The sequence below is a fragment of the Sinocyclocheilus grahami genome, unplaced genomic scaffold (assembly GCF_001515645.1).
Source record: "Sinocyclocheilus grahami isolate Dianchi unplaced genomic scaffold, SAMN03320097.WGS_v1.1 scaffold840.1, whole genome shotgun sequence".
In the NCBI taxonomy this organism is placed as follows: domain Eukaryota; kingdom Metazoa; phylum Chordata; class Actinopteri; order Cypriniformes; family Cyprinidae; genus Sinocyclocheilus; species Sinocyclocheilus grahami.
Genome location: NW_015506019.1, coordinates 307,392 through 328,137, shown reverse-complemented (window position 1 = coordinate 328,137; position 20,746 = coordinate 307,392). Strand labels below are relative to the sequence as shown.

Sequence of the window (20,746 nt, the reverse complement as noted above, 5' to 3'; positions counted from 1 at the left end):
TTTTTAATATAACTCCGACTGGATTTGTCTGAAAGAAGAAAGTCATATACACCTAGGATGCCTCGGGGGTGAGTAAAACGCAGTCTAATTTCCATTTTTGGGTGAACTAACCCTTTAATCCACCCCATACCTAAACTTAACAACTACCTTACTAACTATTAATAAGCAGCAAATTAGGAGTTTATTAAGGGAAAAATCTTAGTTAATAGTGAATATGTGGTCTCTATTCTAAAGTGTTGCTACCTACTTCTTCAAAATTGTGGTCCACGGAAGACAGAAATTCATACTGATTTTTCATTTTGTGTGCATTTTTTCCCCATCTTTGAAATGTTTAATTAATTTCAGTATTATGTAAATGCTCTTCCATCTGTTTGTACCAACCATACAGAATGTACGTTCCCATGGGCTTGAGCAAAGTTAGGCCTTTTCCTGTGTTCTCCCCACACAAACAGTCCAGTACAATATCTACTCCATCTGGAGATATCCTGCATAAGAAAAGAGACATCATTAACCATATTGCTGCTCTAAGCACTGGCAAGCTGCTTAAATGGGGGCCTCTGAAAATGTTGAATATTAATAATACCCTAATATTGTTCAGTGTCTCTGATAAGCAATGAGAGGTATGTCTTTATAAACATGGGCTCTTATGCGTTCCTGTCTTCATGGTTCTTGGACCGTTAGGAGGTCTTGTGATGCCCGGGGTCCTGCCTATTGTGGAAGCGAGACCAACTTGAGTGCAATTTAATTTTGCTTTGCCCCTGATCCTGACTGGAATGTGGAACCACAGAGATGAAAAGAGTGCTAATCTCCTCTCTCATACTCAATTTACGTGAATTAGTTTGAACATAAACATGCACCAAGATCAAATCACTTCAATAAAACATACTTTGTTAAAATAACACAAAAATACCAAATACTACCATAGTTTTCTAAATATAAACCAAGGTAGTAATATATTGTTTACAAATGAAATCCACCATAGGCATTGTTAGACAAAAGCACCTAAATATTAAAAATGTTAATAATAATATTAAAACATTTCTTCAAATTTGTTGCGGCTTGCTCTGAATGTGTCCGTTTCTGCACATTTTCTGGCTTTGTTCGACCAAAAACATGCACCAAGCTCAAATCACTTCAATAAAACATATATTTTGTTAAAATAAAACTAACACAAAGCATCAAGTACTACCATTCAAGACTTCAACCCAACTATGCTGTGTATTTTAGAATTACCATGGTCTTGCCATAATAACTTTTTTGTAAGGGAAACCAATAAAAATAGAGAAAACATGCTTTAGAGATCCACCATAGGAAACGTTAGACAACAGTCCATAAATCTACAAAAAAGTGTTTCCTCAAATTTGTTGCAGTTGGCTCAGTTGCTGCACATTTTCTGGCTTAGTCTGAACATAACCATGCATTAAATCACTTCAGTAAAAATACATATTTTGTTAGAATAACAAAAAAAAGTACCAAGTGCTATCATTCTAGACATAAACCAAGAAAATTTTGTTGTTTTGTATTTTAGAATTACCATGATGTTTTTACCATTACTGCACCATGGTCTTGCTACAGTACTTTTTTTTAAATAAAAGTAACCAATACAAAATGAACAAAAGATGCATTACAAATGAGATCCACCATAGGAACTTTTAGACACCCGCCCTTAAATCTTCTACAAAATAAAGTTCACTCAAATTTGTTGTGGCTGGCTCTGAATGAGTCAGTTGCTGCACATTTTCTGGCTTTGTGTGGTTGATCAGAAGGACGTACAGGTGCCCCTCCCCATACTACAACACACTACCTACCCATCTGCTGGGTGTTGCCATGGGGACAGGAGCCACGCAGGTCTAGAGGACCTACTGGTGACGTCTGCCTTCTCAGATTGCACTATCCTCCCAGTATGACTCATTTTTTATATTCTCATCATCTAACCAATTCTGTTTCTCTACGCTCGTTTACCTTTACGTAACGGCAACAGCATTTGTGCTTACTTCTTAACTTCTGGAACGCAGTCGATGTTTCTGTCAAACAGATGAGTGACTGAATGCTGTATGGCTTCGTGTTTGAAGGGTGAGGCAGTCCCAAACACAGTGACGTTCGGGACAGTGGAACAAAGTTGAGCGACTGCTTGACCCTAATACGGAAAAAGAGGAGAAAATCTAGTTTTTGTCACAGTTTTGAATTAATTTTGATCATATTCCAACATAAGCCAAATAGCAAAGCTGTTTTGATTTTCACTTGTTAAACTTGGAAAGCTGAATATCATTACTGGATCAGTACGATGATGTTTTGTGTCCAAATTCCCATTTTTCTATAAGCTAAAATAAGCATAACTTTAATATCTGCAACTTCAAAGTTTCTTTACTAACCCTTTCCCTCAAAGCAACAGACTTACCACCGCACCTCCTGCTGAGTGAACTAATACAGACATCCCCTCCCGGAGATTGGCCACTTCAAACAGCATCATGTAGGCAGCCACAAAGTTCATAGAGAAGGCAGCCGCCTCTGGGAATGTCATGTCGTCTGGGATCTTATACACAAAATCCAACGGTGTGCACACCACCTCTGCCCAAGCATTGTAGTTCACAAAAGCCATCACTCTGTCACCTATCTGAAAGGAGGCGAAACATGCCCTTAAAGGAATAGTTCCTCCAAAATGAAAATTAGCTGAAAATGTACTCACCCTCAGGCTATACAAGATGTAGATGAGTTTATTTTTCAACAGATTTGAAGAAATTTAGCATTACATCACTTGCTCACCAATGGATCCTCTGCAGTGAATGGGTGCCGTCAGAATGAGAGTCCAAACAGCTGATAAAAACATCACAAGTAATCCACACGACTCCAGCCCATCAATTATCATCTTGTGAAATGAAAAGCTGTGTGTTTGTAACAAACAAATCCATCATTAAAACTTTTTTTTTTATCTCCAAACCATTGCTTCCAGCTAAAATACAAATCCTCTATCCATTATATGCTTTCTCCAATGAAAAGGTTGTCTCATCTGATGAGTCAGGATAGAAATATGCACAGATCAAGCACCATTTATAAGCAGAAATAGTTCATAATCATTTTAAACAAATATGTTGGTGGATTTTGATGTGGGAGGACAACAGGGGATGGACTTTTTCACTGGAGGAAGCGTTATTATGGATTATGGCTTCAATCATTTTGGCCAGAAGCACTGGTTTATAGTTAAAACTCTGGATTTGTTTCTAACCAACACAGAGCTTTCTGCTTCACAAGATGTTAATTGATGGACTGTAGTGGTGTGAATACTTGTAGATTTTTATGATGTTTTTATCAGCTGTTTGGACTCTCATTCTGACGGCACCCATTCACTGCAATAAATCTACTGGTGAGCAAGTGGCCCAAATCTGTTCCAGTGAAGAAACTCATCAAAATCTTAGATGGCCTGAGGGTGTGTAAATCTTCAGCAAACTTTCATTTATGGGTGAACTATTCCTTCAAACTCTATTACTATTATCAATAATTTTAGACACCAGGACACCAGACATAAAACCAGGTGTGACGAGAGGGGCGGGGCCGAGAGCTGTGGGAACGGAGCGCTGAGCAGAAACACCTGCGCCACTCACCGGTCTCGAGTCCCACGGAGGAGCTCCGGAAGGATAAAAGGAGGAGTGACGACAGTGTTGGACGAGAGAGGACCAGGCCTGGACTTTATTTTGTGTTTTGTGTGCGGCAGTCGTCCGCGAGGGGCTGCCGCTTTACTTTCATTTTGTGTTTGTTTATTTTATTAAAGTTTTGTTCAAATGTTCACCGGTTCCCGCCTCCTTCTTCCCCTGACTAAGAACTGTGTTACATTATTGGTGTCGAAACCTGGGAGGAAGGAGGGACACACTGCCAGAGATCCCTCGCCACTGTGGTGAATCCGCGGTGCCATCGAGCATGGTGGAGCAGTCTGCCGCCATGGACGCTCGAGGCGGTGGGATGGAGTGAGTTGCCGGGGGGGCGGACGAACTCGCTGCTGGCCACCTGGGCTGTGGAGGGATGGCTACCATCCGTGAGGGAGCGGAGGAGTCGCCGCAGTTTGCCTGAGGCCGGAGCCTGCTGCCATCCGCCATGATGGGGAGGAGCAGGGAACGGGGGAATCCTGCCGGCTGCCCGAACCCGGAGGAGCCGTCGCCGTCCACTGGGCGGCGGAGGAGTGTGGAGCCGTCTACCGAGGGCTGTCCAGTGCCGCCGCCAGGCATCGCGGAAGAGTTTACCCAGCTGGTAGAGGGCCGAGCGGCAGTGTGTCTGGGAACCGGAACGATATATATATTTTTTTTCTTTTTCCTCTCTCCCCTCTCTCATCTCGGTCTCTCCTCATCCTTCTGTCTCCTTTTCTCTCACCTCGTCTGTCTGTCCTTACCCCCAGGTACGCCGCGGCCGCTGTGATCGGCTCCCCCGGAGGGGGGAGGGGGGAGTAGAGCGCAGTCTCGTGAGTACCCCCCGGCCTGCGAGGGGCGATGGGGGTATGTGACGAGAGGGGCAGGGCAGAGAGCAGTGGGAACGGAGCGAGACCGGTGGAGGAAATGCTAATGCTCGCACACGAGTCCCACGGAGGAGCTCCGGAAGGATAAAAGGAGGACGACAGTGTTGGACGAGAGAGTACCAGGCCTGGATTTTATTTTGTGTTTTGTGTGCGGCAGTCGTCCGCAAGGGGCTGTTTGTTTATTTTATTAAAGTTTTGTTCAAATGTTCGCCGGTTCCCACCTCCTTTTTTCCCCTGACTAAGAACCGTGTTACACCAGGACCTTTTTTTTTTTTTCAATTCAAACACTGAACATTTTTATGAAAGGTTAGAAAAGTGCTAAACACAATATATTCCTGAATGAGTACACAACCAACATATCAGCATTTAAAACATTCCTGCACATACCTCAAAGCCTTTGGTGTTTTCTCCAACACTCTCTACAATCCCAGAACACTCAAATCCAGGCACAAGAGGCGTTTTTGGAGGATTGTCAATATTCCCTTGACGCACCATTAAATCCAGAAAGTTCAGTCCACTGTGAAATTAAATGCTGATGTCAAGATAATGTGATAATTCATTCTAGTTCATTTTAATCAGTGTAATAACAAAGTATTCTGAACTCCTAAATTTATCAGGTTCAACAACAATTTCTATACATTTTATATTTTACAGTTCCACGATATTAAGTTTAAATGTCCAAAGAGCAGTCAAGCACAGCAAGTATCAAATAGATGAGGATCTGCTCGGAATGTATTTCTACATGTGACACAAAACTGTTAATGTTTTGTTCATATAATTTAATAACCCATAATACACATTAAAACGTGTAACCTTGTACAGCATATGGTTTGAAATCCCTGCAGTGTATGCTGATCTCCGCAGAAGAACTTTTATTTTTACTTACATCAGCATCGAACCTCCAAAACCACCAACATTCATATCATGAAATATTTAAATCCTAAATAGCATGACTAATATGGCTAATAGATGAAGGCAACATGTTGCTGCTGCTGCTGGCGCTCGTGCGAACTCTCAGATGTGCCACATCAGTTATTACGCATGTTGAAAAAAAAAGACTATTCAAGCTGAGATATTTACCATGTTTTCACGCGAATTTTGACTTCTCCTTCTTGAGGGTCTGGCATTGGTTTCTTGGTAACTTTGAGTTTGTTTAGACCACCAAAGCCCGTGAGCAGCACAGCCCGCATTTCTTTTGAATCTACAACCGCAGAAACGGGATTGTCCGGCTCCTTCTGTTCTATCATTTGCTCGGTCTCTTCAGCAATCTCAGTCCCTTCCTTTACCATGTTTGAAGGTGATGTGAACAGCCTAACGGTCTGCCGAAGCCCTCCCGGAGACTGCGGTCTGCTCCTGCCGCAACATCCACTAGTTATGTTCGAATCCTGAACGAATCGTTCATTGGAACCGATTCGCACATATGTAAATCACTGGACTGTTAAGGAGATTACTGGACAATGTATGAGACTTTTTCGAAAGTAAAGCGCTAAACAGTTTAAGTAAATATTTTGCCCCTCCAAAAACAAAAACAAACACTTTTAAGTGGCTCAAGTGAATCGATAGATCAGTTATTGAAACGGCCGGTTCACTGAAACTAAAGATACTGTGTGTGTATACATTTAATCCGCAAGTACAATAATAAACAGGAATATTTAACTCAATATTTACGTCGATACTAAGAACTACGTCGAAATATGGACTTCTCCCATGTCGATGTAAAGATTTTGAACCACTGAAACGAACTGTTCGAACGAACCGATTCGCTAAAATGAATCTAATTGAATGCTTCACATTGGAAAGCAGAATATTATGTCACATACGGTACCCAAATAAGCTACAGTACCGTAAAACTAGTAATAGCCCACAAAAATAAATAAATTAAATAAATAAATACTTGATAAGGAGGATTCAGAAAATAGTTCTCTATATAATGAGACCACTGTACCTGTAATTAAATTGGCTAAACAAATCAAAATACCAAAAATGAAATGCTGTTTTTGTTACAAACCACAAAAATGACATCTAGTGGTGAAAATGGTCCATGCAAGCATCTAAGAAATTACATAAGAAACAAACAAAACAAAAACATTTAAATAATAATTATTGGTTTGCTTGTCCTAGAATACAATCAGTCTTCTCCCACACAAGGGGAAAGGATGTGATATAATTTAATGGATCAACAGCAGAACAGAAATAAATCAGATAACTGACAAAGCCACTTCAAGTGTAATTGTACACAAACAATGGGATCAATAAACTACTGAACGATGACTGAAGATTCAAACCATCCACATGCCTTGCACTCTCATTTACATTTTTCTTTCACACGCTCATTTACAGCAAAAACAACATGACAGTCTTTTATTTTGTGCGTATTACAGCATTTGTGAACCATATCTAACCGTACATCTTTTATTCATAACATCTGTAAAGTATGCATCTGCCACTGTTATAATCCACTTTAAAGAGAGAGACAGACTGAGAGGTGGAGGTGTGTGATTGTGATATAATATCGTAGTGAGACGGCAGAATGACATGATGTGAGAATGACGCGGAGCAGTTCCTATTTTCTAGGAACATCAGTGAAAATGCGTAGACCGTGCATGGCTTTAATCTCATCTTTAAGAGCCTGTTGAACAACAAACCATAGATTATGATTTACACTGAATACTATTTTAATATTATAACTATACAGTAATGAATTAGTCAGACAGACAAATGATAAGATGAGACCAGTGGCCTGTTACACAAAGCTGGTTGAACAAACACAGAGTAGGTTTAGAGTTGACAAAATTCAAACAAATCCAGGTTAGATCTGGTTCAGTGGGTTCTCACAGAGTTTATGCAATTCACTTCTCAGTTGAACGTTAAGAGCTTGTTATGGTAAATGTCCAAGAAAAAACACTGTTGCTGCCATGAACGTTTGCAAAGGCTGTTTTGTCTCTAAAATTCTTTCACTGTGAAGTGCTTTAATTTTTAGCAAGAGATACAGGGGGAGTAGCTTTATTGTATCAGATGTCACTTTGCTCATAGCTGATTGGTCCAATTTTGGTTTGCGATCTTCCCCAGAATTAAACCTATATTTCTGGATAGGATAGTCATGTTGTGCAAGTTACCTCAGTGATGAACCCAGCTAAAAACTAATATGTCTTTAAGAGCCTTAAAAAACAAACTTTGCTCAAACTAATCTCAAACTTACCTGGGTAGCCCCTTTTACCGGCTTTGTGTAAAAGGCCACACAGTACTGCACATATTAAAGGTCCCATATTGTACAGATTTCTGGAGTTTTATTTGAGGTTTTGATGTCCTTAAGAATATATATTTGCGGTATAAGTACCAAAAACCATCTCAGTATATTTTTACAGCTCCTCTCTCAGGAGCTCTGCTGAGAACTGTCGATTTTGGTCTGTCTGATTAATATTCAGACCAAAAAATCAGACAAATAAGTCTATTATTAATGCATCCTGTTTGGATAGCTGGGATGAAAAGGAAAGGAAAGAGGAGAGGAAACTGCTGCTTCTCAAATACTTTGTCCCGGGCCGTATGTTGCTTTGGCTTTTTTTTTTATTTGAACTCTTTTCATTGATGGTGGGGGAGAAAAAGGGAACTACAAGGCCATATTTTGGCACACTCATGTAATAAAACCTGTATGACTTTCTTTCTTCTGCAGATCACAAAAGATCACCAACAACAACATTGGACCCCACTGACTTTCATTGTATGGACAACTCTTTTGTGTTCTGCAGAATCATGTCATGGACTCTCCCTTTAACTTGATTTTTACTGAACAGTTGTATAAAAAACACTCACAGTCATGCTTCAATAATAAGGCTTGCTCGAGTGATATTAAATCAATGGATTTTCAGTCATTATTATGCATACAGCTTTCAGGACGAGCATTAATTGAGAAATTGCATTTAAAGTCTGTACTTTGAAAAACAACTTCACACCACATGACCATTTATGTAAAACTATTATAGAACTAATAGAACTGTTTATTGCACCTAATTATGTCCGATTTGACTTTTACCTGATTGACTAACTGGTGCTGCTGTACTGTTCTCTTTCCTCTAAATTCATCGGACTCGATGTGTATTTCGTACATTGCACCACAGCCTCCTGAAATGAACCCAAAGACATTACAGCAAACATACATGCATTTCCTGACTGACTATTCAGATCTGAAGCTTCATTCGAAGTCAGGACTGACCTGATGACCTTGAGCGATGAAGCTTGAGGAAACTTCACCTTCAATCAGTCAGACTGGACGAAGACCACGCGATTAGATGTCTACACAACACTTGAGGCTAAAGACACGGAGAGACACGAATGTAACGATATTTTTTTACAATATGACATTATGCCCGCCTGGTATTTGATAAGGTGACAGTGCAACTTTATTATGGAACACGTTAAATACGTGTCGTTTACGCGTGAAAAATCAGCGTGTTAAATACGTGTATTCAACGTGTTAAATATGTGTTGTTTACGCACTGGTGCTGCTGTACTGTTCTCTTTCCTCTAAATTCATCGGACTCGATGTGTATTTCGTACATTGCACCACAGCCTCCTGAAATGAACCCAAAGACATTACAGCAAACATACATGCATTTCCTGACTGACTATTCAGATCTGAAGCTTCATTCGAAGTCAGGACTGACCTGATGACCTTGAGCGATGAAGCTTGAGGAAACTTCACCTTCAATCAGTCAGACTGGACGAAGACCACGCGATTAGATGTCTACACAACACTTGAGGCTAAAGACACGGAGAGACACGAATGTAACGATATTTTTTTACAATATGACATTATGCCCGCCTGGTATTTGATAAGGTGACAGTGCAACTTTATTATGGAACACGTTAAATACGTGTCGTTTACGCGTGAAAAATCAGCGCGTTAAATACGTGTATTCAACGTGTTAAATATGTGTTGTTTACGCGTGAAATACATGTGTTTAACGCGTTAAAATTCACGTGTTTTGGCCCTTTTGGCCTTCCATACATTATGCCCGCCTGGTATTTGACAAGGTGACAGTGCAACTTTATTATGGAAGGCCAAAAGGGCCAAAAACACGTCAATTTTAACTGTCAACAACGCGTTAAACATGTGCATTTCACACGTGAAAAATCAGCACGTTAAAAACGTGTATTCAACGTGTTAAATACGTGTTGTTTACGTGTGAAATACACGTGTTTAACGCGTTAAAATTCACGTGTTTTGGCCCTTTTGGCCTTCCATACATTATGCCCGCCTGGTATTTGACAAGGTGACAGTGCAACTTTATTATGGAAGGCCAAAAACACGTCAATTTTAACGCGTCAACAACGCGTTAAACACGTGCATTTTTCACGCGTGAAAAATCAGCGCGTTAAAAACGTGTATTCAACGTGTTAAATACGTGTTGTTTACGCGTGAAATACACGTGTTTAACGCGTTAAAATTCACGTGTTTTTGACCTTCCATACTTTATGCTGCGCGTGGGTCACAAACGAGTGTCACATTAACGCATGCAATATGTCATTTTGAGCAAACGCAAGCAAAAAACAAAAAATGTCTTTAAAATAAAGAAAGACAAGATTTAAAGATTTACCTTGCATCTGATGCTTCTGAGCACAGACATTTTGGCGTCGAGGCAGTTCGTCAGTTCATCAAAGTATAATAAAAGTATTAAGCTGAAAATAGACTTGACAAAGTCATGTCCTGTTCAATTCTAGCGCTTGTCTCATGAATAAGTCGTCACCACCTTCAGGAACACGTTCATGGCGCCCCCTGCTGATCAAACTAGTGAAATGACTGGTGGAGGTTTTGAATCGTCCTATTGATTCGAATCTATTCACACTGGCTCATTCAGATTTCATAGCACATTTCCTATTTCAGTGGTGAAAATGTAATTTGAAATCTCATTTGTTATCATCTATGAAATAAAGAATAGGCCAGAAACTGGCTGGTTCACATTCTACAAAACATTTTCTTATATGTTCAACAGAGAAGAAACTCATGCAGCTTTGGAACAATTTGAGGGTGAGTAAATGATGACAGAATTTTCTTGGAAATCTCACTTATCATCTAAGAATTAAGTAATGGGGGGGTAGTACATTTTTGTATGTTTTGTTTTTAGTTTATTTTTGTTGCGGGTCATATACTATTATTAGAATGAATTATGATGTTTATGGGTCATTCCATAAATAATAAGAAAACATATCAAAACCATATTTTATGACAAATTTTTTAAACGAATCACAAAATTAAAACAGGAATTTCATGTGAGGGCATGATTTATTTTTTCTTTTCCAGATTTCACAACAGATTCAAGTCTGTACACCGGTGTTGTTTCATAGTCAGTGTTGGGGAAAGTTACTTTTAAAAGTAATGCATTACAATATTGCATTATTCCATAAAAAAAGTAACTAATTACGTTACATTTTATGGAAAGTAATGCATTACGTTACTTTTGCGTTCCTTTTTAAATCTGGACAGGGCTTGCTTGTTTGTTTTTAAAATAAAAGTTATATTTTTGGCAAATATAAAAGCCTTTTCCACACCAAAAGGGAAATGAATAAGCCTCAGGCTGAAGGGAAAGTAGATTTACGGCCGTACTGTAGAATGCAGAAGAAGAAATTTCAACACACTTCAGCAATAAAAAAAATACACACAAATGTTCGTCTAGAGTAATTTTTGCTTATTAGTACGGTTGAACTGGATCATCGAAGGTCAGAAGCAAAGACATTGGTTAATAGAATGGGATTAAATACATAAAGGATATTTGTGTTGTTTAACATTTAATTATTGCAGGTTTGCATCATATTCTGAGTTGCATTATTTTTTTCATTTTGAGGAATACTGAATCTGGATTTCTTTTTTTTGTGAGATGAATTAATGCATAATCATATTTATTTTAGAACTACAGTAACATCTGATTTCTCTCAACATGGGGACAGGAGAGCGGTCAGTCAATAAATTTGAAAAAAAAAGTACTTATTTGAAAACGTAACTCAGATATTCTCTTGTAAATTAAAAAGTAATGCGTTCCTTTACTAGTTACTTGAAAAAAGTAATGATTACGTAACTCGCGTTACTTGTAATGTGTTACCCCCAACACTGGTTATAGTTATTATAAAATGTGGAAAATAGTAATAATAAGTAGGTGCATTCAAACTTCTTTAATAAAATAAACCTGGGCCTTCTCGTCTATAATTACTTTGCGTGTGTGGTGATATTTCTAGCTCAATAACAGATGACTTGAAGCCAACAATAAAGCACAGTTGCACTGTACTAAAAGGGTGTAGCCTTCTTGTATTTTTTTAACATACAGTATTTTGAATGCACTTCAGCACAGTTCAAACACTGCCTATAACCATAATGACAGAAATAACTTCACTTTATGATTTCTGTATGCAAAAGCAAAAAAAGACAGAACAACAGTTCTCATTTCTGTTTGATATTACAATAAATGACCTTTCAAACTTTATACATGCATGCATTTTTTCCAAACAAGAAATACACCAACAACTTCCAAACACCACTGTATACAGTCAATCACAAAATGTGACTTCAATGTTTTTGACAACTTTGTAACCAGATTATCAAAATACCAACATTTACAGGAGATTCTCTATCTCTGTCATTATGCCTGTATAGCTGGCATACATCAAAGATTTAACTACTGCCTGGTATGAAGTAGCCATGCATGTCCATGTGGAAATCTACATCTATACATGCCCGGGCAACCTCTTTGAAAGACTTGCCATCAAGCACCAGTAGAAAGCCACCCTGCACAGGTTTGGCGTTTATGATACATGTCAGGACTACACCTAAAAATTAAGAAAAGAGACAGCAAACAGCTTAGTGTTAAGATAAATTAAAAATCACTTAAAATGAAAAGCTATTTAATTTAAATTGACATTCCCCCCCCCCCCCCCGAGACTGTAATCCAGTTGAATGTGATTATGTCAGAAGCACAAACCTTACACAAATTACTATTATGAAGACAGTAACTAACCATCATCTTCATCAACTGCATCTGGCCTGGGAATGAAAACAGGCTCCGAGGCAAAACAGTCTCCTCCAGTCCACTCAATCTTCTGCTTTGTCTCCACATCAAACTTTACAATCTGCAAAAAAAAAAAAAAAAAACGTAAGTGCTCAATACTGATTGCAAAATGTTCCTGCAGCTCAACTGGTAGAATATGCCACCAGCCTTGCCACGGACATGGGTTTGATTTTTATGGAATACATTTACTGACAAAATGTTTACTTTGGAATTTTGCAAGGTTCATAAATGGACTGTTAAAATGAAAATGGTCGATACCTTTGTGGCCACTGGGGATATATCCACACAACACATGTACGAATATCTGTACTTCTTTCCATTGAAATTGTAATTAATTCTTGGAAGTTCCACACCTACATGAAATACATCGGTTTAGAGGTTAAAAGAGCCTAAGAATTAAAATAATAATAAAAAAAGTGACTCACCAGCCACTTTTAGCTACACCCGTTAACACGTATCTAATAAGCCAATCACATGGCAGCCAGTCAATACATTTAGGTACTGTATGTAGACATAGTCAAGGAGATCTACTTAAGTTCAAACTGAGCATCTAAATGGTGAAGAAAGGTGATTTAAGTGACTTTCAACATGGCATGGTTGTTAGTGCCAGACATGCTGGTCTGAGTACTTCAGAAACTGCTGATCTACTGGGATTTTCATGCACAACCATCTCTTTACAGAGAGTGGTCTGAAAATATCCAGCGAGCGGCAGTTCTGTTGGCGAAAATGCCTTGTTGATGCCAGAGGTCAGAGGAGAACGGCCAGACTAGCATGAGCTGATAGAAAGGCAACAGTAACTCAAACAACCACATCTCTGAACACACAACATGTCGAACCTTGAAGCAGATGAGCAATAGCAGCAGAAGACCACACCTGGTGCCACTCCTGTCAGATAAGAACAGGAAACTAAAGCTACAATTTGCACGGGCTCACCAAAATTGGACAATAGAAGATTTGGAAAAAGGTTGCCTGGTCTGATGAGTGCAGTAAACGGTAAAACTATTTGCATTACAAACTAGTGTGTTTATGATACAATGAAAAAATGTGATAAATATCAGACTGTTTTTGTAGGGATAAAATAACCGGAAGTGAATGAAACCGGAGGCCTCACACATTCAAGATACAAATGGACACACTTGCTCTTACGTTAAAAATACACAACACACATACAGAGTGGACTTAAGTGCCCCAGTGTCATTAGCTTACCATCACAGAGAACCTCGCCCTGACACAGAACCTTCCCCTCTTTCTCCTTCACAGCACTTGCTGTCGTGTATTTAAGTTTGACCAGATCTTCACCTGTCTCACCCTGGGTAAGAAAAGAAAAAGGATCTACTTTATTTTTGACTATAGACAGTAAACTGATTTAGTTTTCCATTGATGGAAATACCAGTTTTTGCAGAGCAGCTAAATGTTCAAGTTTTTAAAACAAACCAAACCAGAATGTTTCACAAATATGAATGCAGCACTCCCTTGCAAACACTGTGAACAACATAACATACCATGTCGCTCAGGGGCAACACAAATCTTTTGCATTTTGGCTTGCAGTACACTGTATCTGCTCCCATCTGCTCCTTCAGCTTGTCCAGGTAAAACATTTCATACAAGCTGTTGTCATCATAGCAGATCCCATCAAAAACAACATGGCCATCATCTTCAAAGGCATTGACTTGATGGTAGACAGCCATCGCACCAGTGTAGAATTTGATCCCAACTTCCTTCTTTGTCTTTCGGTCAATAAGGTGAATCAGGGTCTGATGAACATAAGTGATGAAAGAAGAGTTTAAATATGCAAAGTAAACCGTAACATTGTCCAGCTGACAGACACGCGTCTAGACTACACTCAAAGATCTGAAAAGAGTTCATTCTTACACTGTCTTCAGGGTGGAATTTCATGCAGCTGGCCCAGCTGACTCCCCTCAGATAGGCTGTGGCCATTTTGAGGACATCCAGCTTTAAGGGCTGCTCGATAAAGACAAAGTAGTTGTCAGTCATGCCAAAGCTGTGGTAATAACTGGGCGTGAGGAGGGAACGGCAGGGCACAGTGCACACGACCTCAGCGCTTTTCAAAGGTGGAGACCCGTCTGACCCACCTGATTAAACAAAACAATTGTTGAGGGTTAGTAGTTAATGTCATGTAATTAATGATGGGAGAAACTGAGCTTTTCTAAACTTCTTGCAAGTGATTGCAAGAACGGGTTGAAATTAAAAATCCATCTTGATGGGTTTATTACAAACACGCAGCTGTTCGCTTTACAAAACATTCACTGATGGACTGGAATCGTGTCGATTACTTGTGGGTTTTTGTTTTTATCAGTTGTATGAACTCTCATTCTGACGGCACCCATTCCCTGCAGACCAATTGCAAAGGTTTTCTTGATTTGAAAGTGTAATTTATTAAATATAACCGACAAATCATCAAATACCATTAAATATGAAGCGTTTATATAATGTGTTATTTTATTAATTTGTAGGGCTCGTTTGTGTGTTTTATTGAAGGCTTGGTAATCAGACCATTAAGAGAAATTAACTACTACAATCTTTTTTTAAACATACAAATGTGGAATGAAAGAAAGGTCTGCATTATCTAAGATCATTTAAAAATCATATAGATACTGTACATACTGTACACGGAGATGAACCCTAGTGGTGAACCACAGAAATTGACATTTATGACTAAATCAATCCTTGTTTACTGAAATCATGCGACTTTGGCTTTTGTGACTTTTGACTGGAGTTAGATACGAGTTCTGAACCACTGGCTTGAAAAAAAAAAAAATAAAATAAAAAGAGATTCTCAAAGGATTCAAAAGCACCCATCTACATGTAATCAAAGACTTTAGATATACCAAGACACTCAGATTACTATCAATGGGAGGAAGTGCAAAGCACAATATGGCAAAAAGAATGCAATCTAAATAAAAGAACCAATCGCCAGTTGGTAAAGTTATTGCGTCCCTGCAAATATGGCTGCAAAGTTAACTTTCCTTTGAAGGGTCTTTGATGTAATGCATAAAAGTGATGCATGTTATTTAGTGGCCACCAGTGGCTATAAACAGGATTGCAAAAATAATTTTTAATTGCAAGTTTTCTCTGCAAAACTCAACAGTACAGTGTATTGTGGGTGGCTGCCAGAGCATTACTATGCGTACATAAAAGCCTGAATGACAATAAAGTAAATACCTTTTTTTATTGTGAAACTGTGCAAAAGTGCCATTCCATCAAACCAATGGTTGTATCTCGTCTCTCCCAAAGAGAAGAGGCCAGGTCCATTGCGTATAAGCGTGCCCTGCAGCCATTCAGGAATCAAGCCTGCAGAGATAAAACACATTTAAACTATTTTAAGTGGAGCATTTGGGTATAATTGACTGCTTATGTCCACTTCTCTGTCCAAAGTCCAAACCATCTTCTATTAAGCTCACAGAACTCTTCACAAAGACAACAAATGGATAAAGATCTCCTCCACAAGCACTTAACCAGAACCATAAATAAAGACACTTAGAGATATATATATATATATATACACACACAATCCTTTTTTTTTTGTATTTACACTTCGGCTCAAGATGTACACTATTCTGGTTTGTTTTAATTCTGTATCATGATGAAACTAATATTGCCAGCCTCTTTATGATAAATTCATTGTATTTTTCCTATTTTAAGTGACCATGACTAAAAGCCTCTACTAACTGAATAAATGCAAGTGAAAAGTACAGGGTTCGTACAGAATTTTAAACATGAAATTCAAGCACTTTCAAGCAGTGACAGCTGGAGCTTTTCAAGGGGAGCCGCTTATAATAAAGTAATATCTCTAATAATAATAATTATTATTATTATTATTGGTCACATGTTACTGCCTATTCAGAAACTTATTCTATAGTAGACCATAGCAAATATAAATTGTATTTTCCCATTTGTTCCAGTGATAGAGTATGGCACTCAGAAGAAAAAAAATTGCCAAATTTATTCACTCCCTCAGCAGCTCTATTTGAAAACACATCACAGCTATATTCACTAGCTTCTTGTGGGTTTTATTCATTTGGAGGAATACTGAATCTATTTTTGTGTGAAACCAATTGTTGCAGAAAGAAGTTTTTGTCTGGTGTCTATATTTAATCAGCATAACACACTTCTAATATGAGTGTAATTCAAACTCTTAGGCTTCACATTGTATATAAAACATAAAAACAGTGATCTAGTTGGTAAAATTAATTTAATTAAAAAAAAAAGTAATTTAATAAAATTAATGCAATGTATTGCATAAAATATGATTTAGAAAACTGCATCTGGATCTGTTGTGGTAACTTTTGTTTACTTGTTAGTTGTCTGACATCAAGGCTGGACAGAGGTGGGTATGAATATGAACTTATCGTGAATGTCCTAATGTTTGTAACATCACTGTGCTGCCTCCCAGGAGAAATACAATAAAACACGGTGCAGTCCAAATGTGTTTCATGTTGCGCGAACAAACACATTAATTAGTAACGTTACTTGGTATGTCAGCAAACAAACGGCAGTGATTCACTACAGGCGCGTAATGACAACACATTTTCTCCTCTTACCTTTTAGGTCAGCTTTAATGGGCTCCGGATGTTCGTCCTTGTTTTTACTATAGTCGTACTGCATCGTTCCAAAGCGTTGTCGAAAGTTTCTCCAAAGAAGTTCTGAGAAGTGACAGACAGTCAGCGTTCGAACACGAACTGTCTATAAAGCTTGAGGACGGTAAAGACTCCGCCTCTCATTACAGGACTCGGGAGCCTCATGTTTACAGCCTTTAACTTCTCTTATTCTTATAATCTCCTCATTACTGCTGTGGGCTCATGAATGTTCTTAAAATGTAAACAGGTGCAAATTATATTAGAGAGATTACAGATAAGCAGGTCAATCTAGTTGTCGTCTTCATTTAAAGGGGTCATATGATGTGATTTGGATGTTCGTCCTTGTTTTTACTATAGTCGTACTGCATCGTTCCAAAGCGTTGTCGAAAGTTTCTCCAAAGAAGTTCTGAGAAGTGACAGACAGTCAGCGTTCGAACACGAACTGTCTATAAAGCTTGAGGACGGTAAAGACTCCGCCTCTCATTACAGGACTCGGGAGACTCATGTTTACAGCCTTTAACTTCTCTTATTCTTATAATCTCCTCATTACTGCTGTGGGCTCATGAATGTTCTTAAAATGTAAACAGGTGCAAATTATATTAGAGAGATTACAGATAAGCAGGTCAATCTAGTTGTCGTCTTCCTTTAAACAGCATAAACACATTTCATTAAACCAAATACACAAAATAATGTTCTTTTTAGCAGCATCATATGACCCCTTTAACTGTACCATTAGCATAAAAGGTGATCTGAGATAAATATAAAAAAAGAAAGGTCAGTCAGGTGTTTTACTTTTGTAGTTGTTTTTGCACATGGTGTTGTGCTGTGGGGCCTGGTTTATTTTAGATAAATGCCATGAAGACAAATAATTCAGTCACATGTTTGCCATGTTGAGATCACATGACTAAATTTACTCTACTGACTCAGTAACCGTATAGTCAACATTTTTGCTGCTTAAAAAAATAATGACGCTGAATAACACATTTCTGCAGTTATATTGGAAACTAAAAACATAAACTTGTAATTAAAGTTAATCCATGCCAATACTTTAGATGTCGATCTATATCCAAATGACTGCTAGCCTATAACTGCCGGCACAACATATGTTCAAATTAATTTAATCCTAATGAATGCTATATATTTTCTATATTCAGCAAACAGTAAATTTCTGTATTGTAGTATTCTTTATGATTAAATATTTGAAGAATTTGGCCTATATACACTTCTGGCAATGAATACCACTCCATTGTGAGCAAATGGAGATCCACCCAAATTTGAGGGGATTATGCATTTAACACAGTTAGTGTTTAACATGCTGAGAACATGATTCTAGCATACTCACCCTGTGTCAGCCACTAAAAAGAGTTCTAGGTTCCAAAAAAAAAAAAAAACCGGAACTGAACTGATATGGCCAGTAATTAGTCATAAATGATATATTGTTATAGCATGACCAAAACAAATCCTAATTTCCACAGTTTCCCATTTATTTCTTTAGAGAAAACATAGAGAAATATCCAATAGATTTTTATTTTTTATGTTTGTTTGCTTGTTTATTTAGAGCAGTATCAAAGAGCAGTATTTAGTGAGAGGCAGATTTATTTTAGTGTCATTGAGATACTATTATAGCTTTTATTAATATTTATAATTAGTTTTTATTTATTATTTATTTTAATTTTATATTTGTAATTTTCATTTTACTGTTAGCTAAAGTTTTAAGAATTATGTTTTTAAATATGTCTATATAGTTTTTATTTTATATTTAGTTTGTTTTGTTTGAGTTATTTTAGTACATCAAGTTAAACTAAAGTGCTATTTGGCTATATCTTTAACACCAAACGCATCTGCAGACTGTTGATTTTCTTCTTGACTCCTTTAACTCCAAAATTGTATGAATTTCCCAGTGAAATGTTAAACCCCATCCTGAATTAAGCCCCTCCTGAAAAAGAGCCATACTGAGCAACTATAGACCATTACCAAATCTTCCTTCTATAGGCAAGATCACTAAAAAGGTCGTTTTCAATCAGTTGAAGAACTTCTTAAACTCAAATGGATACCAGGACAATTGTCAGTCTGATTTTCGGCCACATCAGAGCACAGAGACAGCGCTCATAAAGATAATAAATGATATTCGCTTAAATATTGATTCTGGCAAAATATCGGTGCTGGTATGTGACGAGCAGTCTCGTGAGTACCCCCCGGCCTGCGAGGGGCGATGGGGGTATGTGACGAGAGGGGCGGGGCAGAGAGCAGTGGGAACGGAGCGAGGCCGGTGGAGTAAATGCTCATGCGCGACACCTGCGCCACTCACCGGTCTCGAGTCCCACGGAGGAGCTCCAGAAGGATAAAAGGAGGAGTGATGACAGTGTTGGACGAGAGGCCTGGATTTTATTTTGTGTTTTGGTTCTGTTTGTGCACGACAGTCGTCCGCGAGGGGCTGTCGCGCTGTTTTGTGTTTATTTTATTATTAAAGTTTTGTTTAAATGTTCGCCGGTTCCCGCCTCCTTCTTCCCGTAACTACGAACTTTGTTACATTGGTGCCGAAACCCAGCAGGAAGGAGGGACACGCTGCCAGAGATCCCTCGCCGCTGTGGTGAGTCCGAGGTGCCATCGAGTATGGCGGAGCAGTCTGCCGCCATGGAGGCTTGAGGCGGTGGGCTGGAGTGAGTTGCCGGGGGGAGCGGACGAACTCGATGCCGGGGGGAGCGGAACGGTTCCCAGACACACTGCCGCTCAGCCCTTCACCAGCTGGGTAAACTCCTCCGCGATGCCAGGCGGCGGCACTGGCTCTTTTTCAGGAGGGGCTTAATTCAGGAGGGGCTTAATTCAGGATGGGGTTTAACATTTCACTGGGAAATTCATACAATTTTGGAGTTAAAGGAGTCAAGAAGAAAATCAACAGTCTGCAGATGCGTTTGGTGTTAAAGATATAGCCAAATAGCACTTTAGTTTAACTTGATGTACTAAAATAACTCAAACAAAACAAACAAAATATAAAATAAAAACTATATAGACATATTTAAAAACATAATTCTTAAAACTTTAGCTAACAGTAAAATGAAAATTACAAATATAAAATGGAGTGAGTTGCCGGGGGGAGCGGACGAACTCGATGCCGGCCACCTGGGCTGCCGTCCGTGAGGGAGCGGAGGAGTCGCCGTTCGCCTGAGGCCGGAGCCTGCTGCCATCCGCCATGATGGGGAGGAGCAGGGAACGGGGGACTCCTGCCGGCTGCCCAAACCCGGAGGAGCCGTCCACCGGGCGTCAGAGGAGTGTCGAGCCGTCCACCGAGGGCTGTCCAGTGCCGCCGCCTGGCATCGCGGAGGAGTTTACCCAGCTGGTGAAGGGCTGAGCGGCAGTGTGTCTGGGAACCGGAACAAGAATAATTTTTTTCCTCTCGCCCCTCTCTCGTCTCTGTCTCTCCTCATCCTTCCGTCTCCTTTTCTCTCACCTCGTCTGTCTGTCCTTACCCCCAGGTACGCCGCGGCCGCTGTGATCGGCTCCCCCAGAGGGGGGAGGGGGGGAGTAGGAAGCAGTCTCGTGAGTTCCCTCCGGCCTGCGAGGGGCGATGGGGGTATGTGACGAGAGGGGCGGGG

At 39.3% G+C, this 20,746-nt stretch overlaps 2 protein-coding genes and 2 long non-coding RNA genes across 4 annotated transcripts; all 4 read right to left on the bottom strand.

Annotated features, from left to right (window-relative positions):
- Nucleotides 1-331: 331 nt before the first annotated feature.
- Nucleotides 332-5,856, bottom strand: vat1l (vesicle amine transport 1-like). The gene is made up of 5 exons (XM_016247511.1): nucleotides 5,582-5,856; nucleotides 4,889-5,018; nucleotides 2,399-2,614; nucleotides 1,995-2,137; nucleotides 332-485 (listed from the first exon to the last, which is right to left on the bottom strand). Exons 1-5 carry the CDS (start codon nucleotides 5,788-5,790, stop codon nucleotides 332-334), a joined length of 852 nt encoding a protein of 283 aa, XP_016102997.1. The 5' UTR covers nucleotides 5,791-5,856.
- Nucleotides 5,857-6,663: 807 nt separating this feature from the next.
- LOC107562801 (uncharacterized) lies at nucleotides 6,664-8,826 on the bottom strand. Its single transcript, XR_001606032.1, has 3 exons — nucleotides 8,712-8,826; nucleotides 8,532-8,620; nucleotides 6,664-7,130 (listed from the first exon to the last, which is right to left on the bottom strand). It is a non-coding gene; the product is annotated as an uncharacterized lncRNA (long non-coding RNA).
- A 169-nt stretch (nucleotides 8,827-8,995) lies between these two features.
- On the bottom strand, nucleotides 8,996-10,245 carry LOC107562802 (uncharacterized). The gene is made up of 3 exons (XR_001606033.1): nucleotides 10,096-10,245; nucleotides 9,163-9,259; nucleotides 8,996-9,071 (listed from the first exon to the last, which is right to left on the bottom strand). It is a non-coding gene; the product is annotated as an uncharacterized lncRNA (long non-coding RNA).
- Nucleotides 10,246-11,937: 1,692 nt separating this feature from the next.
- On the bottom strand, nucleotides 11,938-17,304 carry LOC107562788 (beta,beta-carotene 15,15'-dioxygenase-like). Its single transcript, XM_016247510.1, has 8 exons — nucleotides 17,118-17,304; nucleotides 15,739-15,867; nucleotides 14,428-14,648; nucleotides 14,058-14,309; nucleotides 13,762-13,864; nucleotides 12,814-12,908; nucleotides 12,505-12,616; nucleotides 11,938-12,316 (listed from the first exon to the last, which is right to left on the bottom strand). The coding sequence occupies exons 1-8, from the start codon at nucleotides 17,179-17,181 to the stop codon at nucleotides 12,162-12,164; spliced, it is 1,131 nt and encodes a 376-aa protein (XP_016102996.1). The 5' UTR covers nucleotides 17,182-17,304; the 3' UTR covers nucleotides 11,938-12,161.
- Between the last annotated feature and the right edge of the window lie 3,442 nt (nucleotides 17,305-20,746).

Excerpts from the sequence above, each read along its gene's own strand:
- vat1l (XM_016247511.1), bottom strand. The coding sequence starts at position 5,790 with ATGGTAAAGGAAGGGACTGAGATTGCTGAAGAGACCGAGCAAATGATA. Across the intron at positions 5,019-5,581 it reads AAAATTCGCGTGAAAACATG|TGGACTGAACTTTCTGGATT; the intron begins GTAAATATCTCA and ends TTAATTTCACAG. Across the intron at positions 2,615-4,888 it reads AAAACACCAAAGGCTTTGAG|ATAGGTGACAGAGTGATGGC; the intron begins GTATGTGCAGGA and ends GCCTCCTTTCAG.
- LOC107562788 (XM_016247510.1), bottom strand. The coding sequence starts at position 17,181 with ATGCAGTACGACTATAGTAAAAACAAGGACGAACATCCGGAGCCCATT. Across the intron at positions 14,310-14,427 it reads AATTCCACCCTGAAGACAGT|ACCCTGATTCACCTTATTGA; the intron begins GTAAGAATGAAC and ends TATGTTCATCAG. Across the intron at positions 12,617-12,813 it reads TATCCCCAGTGGCCACAAAG|ATTGTAAAGTTTGATGTGGA; the intron begins GTATCGACCATT and ends TTTTTTTTGCAG.